This window comes from Chiloscyllium plagiosum, chromosome 17 (assembly GCF_004010195.1).
Source record: "Chiloscyllium plagiosum isolate BGI_BamShark_2017 chromosome 17, ASM401019v2, whole genome shotgun sequence".
Classification (NCBI taxonomy): domain Eukaryota; kingdom Metazoa; phylum Chordata; class Chondrichthyes; order Orectolobiformes; family Hemiscylliidae; genus Chiloscyllium; species Chiloscyllium plagiosum.
The window spans coordinates 2,636,580-2,648,497 of NC_057726.1; the positions used below are offsets into that span (position 1 = coordinate 2,636,580).

The 11,918-nt window shown below is 41.1% G+C and overlaps 1 protein-coding gene across 1 annotated transcript in view; it reads left to right on the plus strand.

Moving 5' to 3' along the window:
* The window catches only part of LOC122558709 (BTB/POZ domain-containing protein KCTD15-like), a 64,796-nt gene that overhangs the window by 4,620 nt on the left and 48,258 nt on the right, over nucleotides 1-11,918 (plus strand). Inside the window, exon 4 of the mRNA XM_043707502.1 lies at nucleotides 3,792-3,843. Within this exon, the coding sequence (XP_043563437.1) occupies nucleotides 3,792-3,843 (52 nt within the window). The remainder of the gene's footprint in view (nucleotides 1-3,791; nucleotides 3,844-11,918) is intronic.

Sequence of the window (11,918 nt, forward strand, 5' to 3'; positions counted from 1 at the left end):
ATGGTCAGAGGCAGCAATGTGTGGGACTGATGGTCAGAGGCAGCAATGTGTGGGACTGATGGTCAGAGAACCGACAGTATAGAAGGTTGACAAAAAACATGAAGACAAGGAGAAGCTGGCTGGTGTTGAATTGCAATGTTGCAGCTTCACTCTGTATCTAACCCCGTGCTGTCCCTGTCCTGGGACTGTTTGATGGGAGACAGTGTAGAGGGAGCTTTACTCTGTATCTAACCCCGTGCTGTCCCTGTCGTGGGAGTGTTTGATGGGAGACAGTGTAGAGGGAGCTTTATTCTGTATCTAACCCCATGCTGTCCCTGTCTTGGGAGTGTTTGATGGGGACAGTGTAGAGGGAGCTTTACTCTGTATCTAACCCTGTCCTGAGCCTGTCCTGGGAGTGTTTGATGGGAGACAGTGTAGAGGGAGCTTTACTCTGTATCTAACCCCGTGCTGCCCCTGTCCTGGGTTTATTTGGTGGGGGCAGTGTCAAGGGAGCCTTACTTTGTATTTAGCCCTGTGCTGTACTTGCCATGGGATTTTTTTGGGGATAGTATAGAGAGAGCTTTATTCTGTATCTAACCCCATGCTGACCCTGTCCTGGGAGTGTTTGATTAGACATTAAAATCTTTCACTCAATGAGCTCAATAATTGAAAGAAGACAAACAGAAAAAGGAATAAAGCAATGTTTGGTCTCTTTCACTCAGGCTGCAGGTTCCTTCCTGGTTTTTGGGATGCGTATTGGGAATGGGGGTGTAGTTTTTACTGGCAGTACTTGTATGTAACACTAATGTCATATTGAGCGATTTGACGGTGTTGGTGTATGTAATGTGAATTGTAGGGAGGCTGGCCCTTTTGTACTCACGAAATGTGAATCTTATTTATTTATGGCATCTAGTGCATTAATTAAATCGAATTAATCTTTTTTCAATAATTCTGTGAAGTTTGATTATTTGAAACATTCAGATCACCGATTAAGGATATAGAAAGGTTTGCATCGCTATCTGATTGAAGGGGAAATTATCCCAGCCCAATGTATGAGAAATCTTTAGGGAGATAACAAGCAGCATAGATAAGAGGGAACAGTGAATGTGATGTATTTGGATTTACAGAAGATTTTTGAAATTGCCACATATTAGGCTACTTAATAAGTGAACAGCTTGTCATTTTGGAGTTGGTATATTACTGTTATTAGAGGATTTAGAATATAGGACGTTACAGCACAGTACAGGCCCTTCGGCCCTCCATGTTGCACCAACCTGTGAAGTTAATCTGGTGCCCATCTAACCTGCACCATTCCATTATTATCCATATGTATGGCCAATGCCCATTTAAATGCCCTTAACGTAGATGAGTCTACTACTGTTGCAGGCAGTGCGTTCCACACCTCTACTACTCTCTGAATAAAGAAACTACCTCTGACATCTGTCCTAAGTCTATTGCCCTTCAATTTAAAGCTATGCCCCTTCGTGTTAGTCTTCATCATCTGAGGAAAAAGGCTCTCACTGTCCACTCATCTAACCCTCTGATCATCTGTTATGTCTCGATTAAATCACCTCTCAAACTTCTTCTCTCCAATGAAAGCAGCCTCAGTTCCCTCAGCCTTTCCTCGTACGACCTTCCTTCTATACCAGGCTACATCCTTGTAAATCTCCTCTGAACCCTTTCCAAAGCTTGCACATCCTTCCTATAATGCAATGACCAGAACTGCACACAATACTCTAGATGCAGCCTTACCAGTGTCTTGTGCAGCTGAAGCATGACCTCATGGCTCTGAAACTCAATCCCCATACCAATAAACACCAACACACCATATGCTTTCTTAACAACCCTATCAACCTGGGTGGGAACCTTCAGGGATTGATGTACCTGGACACCGAGATCTCTCTGTTCAACTACACTGCCAAGAATTTTACCATTAGCCCAGTTCCTGTTATTTCTTCCAAAGTGAACTACCTCACACTTTTCTGCATTAAATTCCATTTGCCACTTCTGAGCCCAGCTCTGCATCTTATTTATGTCCCTCTGTAACCCTCAACATCCTTCGGCACTATCCACAACTCTGCCTACCGCAGTGTCATCTTCAAATTTACTAACCCATCCTTCTACACCCACCTCCAGATCATTCATAAAAATGACAAACAGCAGTTTGTGGCACACCACTGGTAACTGAGCTCTAGGATGAGCATTTCCCATCAACCACCACCCTGTCTTCTTTCAGCTAGCCAATTTGTGATCCAAATCGCTAAATCACCTTCAATCCCAAAACTCCTTATTATGTGCAATAGCCCACCGTGTGGAACCTTATCAAACACCTTACTGAAGTCTATATACACCACATCAACCACTTTACCCTCATCCACCTGTTTTGTCACCTTCTCGAAGAACTCAATAAGGTTAGCGAGGCATGACCCACCCTTCACTAAACCATGTTGACTATCCCTAATCAAATTATTCCTTTCCAGATGATTATAAATCCTATCTCTTACACCTTTTCCAACACCTTACCCACAACCGAAGTAAGGCTCACTGGCCTATAATTACCAGGGTTGTGCCGACTCCCCTCCTTTAACGAGGGAATAACATTTGCTCTCCTCCAGTCTTCTGACACTATTCCTGTCGACAATGATGACAAAGATTGAAGCCAAAGGCTCTGCAATCTCCTCCCTGGCTTCCCAGAGAATCCGAGGATAAATCCCATCCGGCCCAGGAGTCTTATCTATTTTCAGATCTTCCAAAATTGCTAAAACCTCCTCTTTGTCAACCGCAATCCCATCTAATCTAGAAGCCTGTATCTCTGTATTCTCACTAACATTGCCCTTTTCCAATGTGAATACTAACGAAACGTATTCATTAAGCTCTTCCGCTATATCCTTAGATTCCACACACAACTTCCCACTACTATCTTTGATTGGCCCTGATCTTACTCTAGTCATTCTTTTATTCCTGACATAGCTGTAGAAGGCCTTAGGGTTTTTCTTGATCCTGTCCGCCACCAACTTCTCATTCCCCTCCTGGCTCCTCTTAGCCCTCTCTTTAGATCTTTTCTGGCTAACTTATAACTCTCAAGCCCCCAAACTGAGCCTTCATGAAGACAGAGTTGGGATAAGTTGAGATTTGCAGGGTGGAAACTTATAAATTGTGGTGTATCACAGGGATCAGTCTTGGGGCCACAATTATTTATTACATATCTGTTAATGGTGTGCATGAGGTAAGTGAATGTACTGTGGATGTAGGTTTGCTTGCTGAGCTGGAAGATTCATTTTCAGACGTTTCATCGCCATACTAGATAACGTCTTCAGTGAGCCTCTGGACGAAGCACTGGTGGTGTAACCCGCTTTCTATTTATCGTGTTTGGGTTTCCTTGGGTTGGTATCGTCATGTCCTGTGGTGACGCCATTTCCTATGGTGATGTCATTTCCTTTTTTTTCTCAGGGGGTGGTAAATGGGATCCAAATCAATGTGTTTGTTGATAGAGTTCCAGTTGGAATGTCATGCTTCTAGGAATTCTCGTGCATGTCTTTGTTTGGCTTGTCCTAGGATGGATGTGTTGTCCCAGTCGAAGTGGTGTCCTTCCTCATCTGTATGTAAGGATACTAGTGAGAGAGGGTCATGTCTTTTTGTGGCTAGGTGATGTTCATGTATCCTGATGGCTCGTTTTCTGCCTGTTTGTCCAATATTGTCTGAACGTCTAGACGCCTGAAAATGAGCCTTCCAGCTCAGCGAGCAAACTTATATCCAGAACTTCAACCTGTGCTACAAATCTTCTCAAATCTTGCTGAATGTACTGTAACCAGGTTTGTGGATGACTCGAAAATAGATGGGAAGGCAAGTGGTGAGAATGACACAGTGAGTATAGACCAATTAAGGAAGTCAGCAAAGTTTGGCAGATGGGATACAATGTGGGAATATAAAGTTATAACAGATTTGGGAGGAGGAAAGGCAGCTGAATACAATTTAAATGGAGAAAGACTGCAGAAAGGATTTGGGAGTCTCGTATCGAATAAAAACTTTGCATCCAAGTGCAGTGGGTAATAGGGAAGGCAAATGAATGGTTGGCCTTTATTTCAAAGGGAATTGAATATTAAAGTGAAGAGGTTTTACTAAAATTACAAAAGGCACTAGTCAGACCACACCTCTAATATTATGACAATTTCGTCCCCCTTTCAAAAGGGTGATACTGACAATGGAGGCAGTCCAGAGAAGGGTCACTTAGCTGACTTATAAGGAAAGGTTAAGTAAGTTGAGCCTGTTCTTATTGGAATTTAGGAGAATGAGAGGTGACCATATTGAAATATACAGGACCCTTAGGAGACTTGACATGGGGGGACATGGAGAGGTGTCACCTGTGAGAGAATTCACAACCAGAGCGCACAATGTCAGAATAAAGGGTTGTCCATTTAAGATATAGATGAGAAACAATTTCTCAATGGGTAGTGAATCTGGAATTCTTTATTGTAGAGGGTTCTCAAGGCTGGGTTATTAAGTACATTAAAGCTGAGATTTTTAATCAGGAAGGGGATTGAGGCTTAAGGGGGGGAACAACCAGCAAGTGGAATTGAGGATTCTCAGATCAGTCATGATTGCACTGAATGTTAGTGCAGGCCTGAGGGGCTGAATGGCCCATTTCCACTCCTACATTTTATAAAACAACTTGAATCCATGGAGCTTTCCAAGATGCTTCTCGAACAAGTCCAAGGTATAGGGTATGTGTCAGTTTGTAGCTGACAAGTTCTCACAAGCATCGATGTGAAATATCTGTTTTGATGATGTGAAGTAGGTGATTGTATAATCACTAGAAATGTGTGAGTAGTATCCTGATTATCTTCAGGAGTTGCCATGTTTTTGACTAACTTGGTGGAAGGTTGAATTTCGGTTTAATATTGAATCTGAAGGGAACAGTCCCATCAATGCCCCAATTTCAATCCTGCTCTGGGGCTGTTTTAAACTGTGGTCTCACACTCCTTACATTTTTGTCTGCCTTTTCTGTCAGTTCTCTGTGCTTAACATTCTGGTGATCCATTGTTAGATTTCAGTGTTTTAGGAGCACAGTTACATGATTGAGGGAGCCAACTATCTGTAATGAATTTTCATCATTTATTAAGTTTGATAAGAAACAGCAGTTCAGATATGATGTTTTAGTAAATTAGACAATAAAAAACATAATCCATACTAATTGAGAATAGGTAACTGGTACCAGAAGACAAACAGGCAGCTGGCACCAAGTTTGGCCATCTCATTCAAGTTTTGCAGAGACAGCATCCTACTCTCGAGCCAATGTGTTAGGGTTTTCCTGGGACTTCCCTCAATCTCTCCAAATCCTAGTTCCATCTCCTTGACCAGCACTGCCCTCTGATCCTGAACACTCCTCCCTCTCTCTGGGGGCTAGTTGTTTTAGTCCAAATCTTCCAAACCAATGAACCCCTGGGACAACAATTCACGATGTCAGCATAACCATTGGCCATGTGTCTACTTTCCTCTGATCTTATTTTCCATTCTCTTTCTGAGTCCAACATTACATTAATAATAGGCTACGCATGGTGCCAGATAGCGTTTTAGGGCACTGTGGCCTTGGTGGGTTTTTTTGTTACCTTCCTGTTGTCCTTGTTTATTATAAATTGTTTAATTTTGAGGGAAGGTGCTAATTGTTGTAGTGACAGTTAGATGACAGTTACACAGGAAATACCAGAAAGACACAGCTTTAAAGTGACTCCAATTTCTAACACTACCACAATTATTGACAAGTAGAGCTCTTGAACCTTAGGAGTATGCAAAATTAAAACTCTCACAACCCCAGGTTATAGTCCAACAGGTTTATTTGGAAGCACTAGCTTTCGGAGCACTGCTCCTTCATCAGATAACTAGTGGGGCAGGACCATAGGATACAGAATAATAGTCTTACACACGATCACACACAGACCCTCTCATACACATGCACTCCTACACTCATTCGTGTGCACATCCACTCACAGGCATATACTCTGTCACACTTGTGTTTATATATATATATGCATATATATACACACACACTTTCACTCTCACTCTTTCTCTCCCTCACGCACACACACAGCTTTATAAGTCTATCGGGTGAATTTGCATTTGCAGATTTGTATTTGAAGATACATTCCATTTTGTTCAAAAAGCAGACAATCTGCCGGCAGTCAATCCATGTGACATTTTATAAATTGCTCACTTGGAAATAGAACCAGTCTGACTCAAGGTTGGGACACAGACAGACTGTAACCTCACACCTTTAATGCACTGTCTGAGCTGAGATGTCACCTTTTCTTTATACAAACTTAAGTATTTCCAGAATGTGACTTGAAGGAGGTTCTGGGATTTACATATTAATGCTAGCCCCATTCTCAGTGATTAAAGACTTAATAACAATCTGGGTTTGTTCAACACATCACATCAGTTGTATGACACTTTGATCTTTTACTATAAATTCTGTGTCTTATGATCCTGCCCCCTTTTACTATAAATTCTGTGTCTTATGATCCTGCCCCACTACCTGACAAAAGAGCAGCACTTTGAAAGCTTGTATTTCCAAATAAACCTGTTGGAGTATACTCTGGTGTTGTGTGGTTTTTAACTTTGTCCACTCCAGTCCAACACCGGTACCTTAGGGGTGTGAACTGATTTTATATCAAATTCAACTTTTTTCTAAACATGGATTATCATTTCACGCCTTGAACATATTTATCCACTTTACTGAGGACAATCTTCCCATCCCATTGAAGTCAGATTTTGGTAATCCAGAATCTTTGCTGATTTAACATTGCTCCTTTTTAAACATTACATTGAACCCAATGACAGACTGATCAATATTGGATAAATGCTCAAACATCTTTAAGCTGAGAACTCACTCTCGTCATTTATAAATCTAATGCAGGATGGCACAGAAATAAAAATTGAAATTGCTGGAGACACTCTTTAGGTTTTACAGTATCTGTGGAGAGAAAGCAGAGTTAATTGTCTAATGTTTTTGTTAAACCTGCTGAGCTTCTCCAGCACTTTCTGTTTTTATTTCAGATTTCTAGTTCCCACTATGTTTTACTTTTATTAATCCCTTCTTAATTCTGGGAAATATTGTTGCAGAAACCATCCCAGACTCATTCCAAAAATTCACTATTTTCTGACATGCTAGAATGTTTAGCTCAATCGACAATGTCATATAATATGTATATCTAATCATCTAAATATCTAGTTGTCACATGTACCCAGATACAGTGAAAAGTTTTGTTTTGTGTGCAGTACAGGCAGATCATACCACAAAGATTATTGGGTGATTGAGCACAGTGAGAAGTACAAAGTTACAGCTACAAGATTTGAAATTTGAGAGATCAGTTCAGGGGTGTAATAACAGCGGGGAAGAGGCTGTTCTTGAACCTGCTGTACGTATGTTTAAGCTTCTGTATCTTCTGCCTGATGGAAGAGGTTGGAAGAGATTATAACCGGAGTGGGAAAGGTCTTTGTAGATGGAGTTAATGGATGGAAGATTGGATTTTGTGATGGTCTGTGTTGAGTTGACAACTTTCTGTAGTTTTTACGGTCCTGGGCAGGGTAGTTGCTGCAGCAGGCCGAGATGCACCCAGATAGAATGCTTTCTATGGTGCATCAGTGAAAGTTGATGAGGGTCCTTATGGACTTACTAATTTCCTTAGCCTCCAGAGGAAGTAAAGGCATTGTTTTGCCTTTTTGACCATCACATCAACGTAGGAAGTCCAGGACAGATTGTTGGTGATCATCACTCCTGAGAACTTGATGTTATTGACATCTCCATCTCCACCTCCACCCCATTGATGTAGACAGGGACGGCCCCCCTCCATGCTTCCTGAAGTCGACGGTTAGCTCTTTAGTTTTGCTGATGTTGAGGGACAGATTGTTATCATTGCATCACGTTACCAAGCCCTCTATCTCCTGTATTCCATCCCATGTATTGAAACTTTTGGAGGTCCAGAGATTGGAATCGAAGCGAAAGTTTCACTGACTCCTCAGAGTGAACTGAAAAGGTAGGCCTGATTGATACCTTTAGAAAATCAATCAAGAAACATATATCTGTGAAGCAATGCATTGTGGAAACTGTTTAGAAATCTGGTCAGTTTGTTACTTTCCTTTGCATTTTAATTATCCCTTCACTATTTCTGTTTCTCTGTCTGACTTTGTGAGAAAGTACAGGTTGGAATTCAGGAGAGTTGGGTTTAATCTTAGCCATCATTTAGATTACCCTGTTTTTGGCATTGTGACTCGACTGTTAATCCAGGTAATATCCTGAGGACTCGAGCTGGTGACATCGGTCATGTCCATCTCTGATACCGAGGACTTGTCAATGCTGGACAGAGACGGTGACCCCACGGGTTCCAGCAGCATTTCCGAGTGTTCCAAGGGGTGGGACAGGGCACGTTCTGATCCTACACCGTTTGTGAGTTTACACTTTCATACGGTCCATGTTCAGGACCGTCTCACCGACCCGAACATTACACGTCACTAGTCCTGACTTCACATCGACCACGCCTCTTACCCACACAGGGCCATTTCCCAGGTTCTTACACCAAACTTCATTCCTTGTATCAAACTGTTTCTCTCACTCAGTGGGGTCTTCTGGCTGGCACTGGGGTCCATTTTTTTTAAAATTGATTTTTCTCCAAAAATGACAGCAGAACAAGTTGCAATCACAAGCAATGAACAACTGTAAACAAAACCCTGACCACCCTCCCCCCGGCATATACCTCCCCCAAAATAGAAAGAAAAACAAACAAACAACCCTAAAAATTATAGACATGTACAACAAAGCTATAATAAATTAGACCAGCAGTAAGCATTAGCAAAAGAAAAAAGAAAGAAAAAAGAAAAAAAGCACCACAACAGAAGATACCTCCGCCTGGAAACAGTTAAAAAGACAACACCCTTAGCATGTGAAAGAAAAGGGTTTCAGATTTTCATAAATTTGTTAGAGGAGCCAGACAAGAATAATCGAATCTTTTCTAATTTATGGAAGTATAACCCAGTGTGTATGAGTTGGTGGAATTAGGGATTTCCATTTTAACAATATCAATCTTCTGGCCAATAGGATAGTGAATGCTCCCATGTCTTTAGTGGAGGAAGAAAGAGGGTAACACCCCAAATAAAACAGTAATAGCATTAGGAGTAAGATTTTCATCTGATACCTTAATCTAGATGTCAAAGATATCAGTCCAATATCTACTTAAAGAAGGACAAAGCCAGAACATGTGCATGGAATTTGTTGACACTGATGACAGGACGGAGACACCTCCTCAAATATTTTCACAAGTCGAGCTTTGGTACAGTGGGCGTGGTGTAGAATCTTGCATTAAACAAAACAATATTTTGCACAGATAGACAACCTGTGCACCCTTTGTAAAATCTCATCCCACACATCACTCGGAATTACCTCTTCCAGATCTGCCTCCCAGATAGCTTTAATAGAATCAGGAGCATCTGAGCGCACTTTATGAATGTTTGAATAAATGGCTGAAACAGCCGTCCTTACTGAAGAAAGCAGTTCTAGAAAAATGGCAAAATCAGAATCATTAGGAAGGACAGGGAAAACCTGAAATGAACTACGGCCAGAACTGTCAACTTGGAGGAATCTAACAAAGCAGCTTTCAGGAAGTGAAAACTTATCCACTCATTGTTGAAAAGATGCAAAAACACCATAAATCTTTCACAGATTTTATTCCTAACTTCGCCCAACCAGAAAAAACACTGCCCACTAAAGATGGGGGAGAAATATGATTTGCCGCTAACAGCATCTTAGTAGAAAATGACTGAAAGCCAAAGTGGCACCTAAATTGAAACCAAATTTTAAGGCAGAAATAAACAATTACATTGTTCATATAAATAGAGGTTGAAGAAAGGAGAGGTGAATGTAGTAAAGCCTTCAATGTTACCGAATGGGTGGAATTTGCATCACTAGTCATCCAATTTGGGAGAGAGCATCAAGGTTCTCATATTGGAGCCAATAGTTCACATTTCTAATGTTTGCTGTCCAACAATAAAGAAAATATTCAGCAGCACCATTCCACCTAGTACCTTCTGCCTCCGTAACAACTGTTTTCATAACCTTGGAGATTTTTTTATTCAAAAATTAAACTATCTAATTTACAGAAAAAGGAAAGAGGGAGAAAAGTTGGTATGCATTGAACTAAGTAAGAAAATTGTGGAAAAAGTATTCATAATGGAATTAATTCTAGCAGCAAAAGACAAATTAAGGAGAGACCAGTGTTCGGAATCTCGTTTAATTTGTACCAGTAATGGTTGAAAGTTTTCTCTGTACCAATTGCCGAGTGCATTTGCGACGTGTTCACCAAGATAGACAAAACCAGAGTAGGTGATTTTAAATGGTAAATTATCCAGTGGGCATTCCCTGGCAGGCTAATTGATAGCAAATATCTCACTTTTGCGAAGAGTCAATTTATACCCAGAAATCTTACTGAAAGATTCTAAAACTGAAAGTGCGATGGGAATGGAGAGAGAGAAGTTTGAGACAAATAGCAAAAGGTCACCTGCATAAAGGGCAATCTTCAATTCCACACCATCTCTAATAAATGATTAGATTACTTACAGTGTGGAAACAGGCCCTTCAGCCCAACAACTCCGCACCAACCCTCCAAACTGCAACCCACCCAGACCCATTTACCCCTTCATCTAACACTACAGGCAATTTAGCATGGCCAATTCACCTGACCTGCACATTCTTGGGCTGTGGGAGGAAACCAGAGCACCCAGAGAAAACGCACACAGACACAGGGAGAACGTGCAAACTCCACACAGACAGTTGCCTGAGGCAGGAATTAAACATAGGTCGCTGGCGCTGTGAGGCAGCAGTGCTAACCACTGTGCCATTGTGCTGCCCTAAATGCCAGAGAAATCAGGATGAGTCTGTAGAGCAATAGACAGAGGTTCAGTTAAAACAGCAAACAGCAGTGGATTGAAAGGACAGCCTTTTCTAATGGAACGATAAAGGTGGAAATGATCAGAATTCATGTTATTGGTCCTAACAGAGGCCTGCGGTGATGCATAGAGTAATTTAATCCAGGAAATAAATTTTCCCCAAAGCCAAATTTCTCCAAAGTAAAAAAAACTATAATTCCATTCCACTCTGTCAAAGGGTTTTTCAGCATCTAAAGGTATCAATGCCTCAGGGATGGGGGAGAATTGTAAACAACGTTACATACCTGTCTAAGATTTAAAAAAGAGTGCCTATTGCAAATAAATCCAGTTGATCCAAGTATATGAAGATGGAAGGATGGTTTCCAAATGTCGAACCAATAGCTTCAACAATAATTTCAAGTCAACATTTAACAGACTTACCGGACAGCGTGAACCACACAGTAAGGGAACTTTGTCGTTTAAAATCAAAGAAATTGATGCCTAAGTTAGAGTTTGAGGAAGTGAGAAAGAATTAAACGCTTCAACAAACACATCTACCAAAAGCAGAGCCAGCTTTTCCCAAAATGTTTTATAAAACTCGGCCGGAAAACTATTGGGTCCAGGAGTTTTATCACTTTGTAGTGATCTATCTGCACCTCAAGTTCTATTGCTGTGATTGGTTGTTCCAATTCCTTTGCCACATTTTGATCAATAGGAGGATCATTAATCTTATCAAAAAAGGTCTCAAAATCTGCTGTAGCAGAGAAACATTCCGATGAATAAAGTGAAATGTAAAATTCCTTAAACGCCTTGTTGATTTCTAATGGGTTTAGGGTGTAGACTTGCTTGCTGAGCTGTAGGTTTGATATCCAGACGTTTCATTACCTGGCTAGGTAACATCATCAGTGGTGACCTCCAAGTGAAGCGAAGCTGTTGTCCCCTGCTTTCTACTTATATCATTCTCCTGGATGGAGTTCCTGAGGTTTGTGGTGATGTCATTTCCTGTTCATTTTCTGAGGGGTTGATAG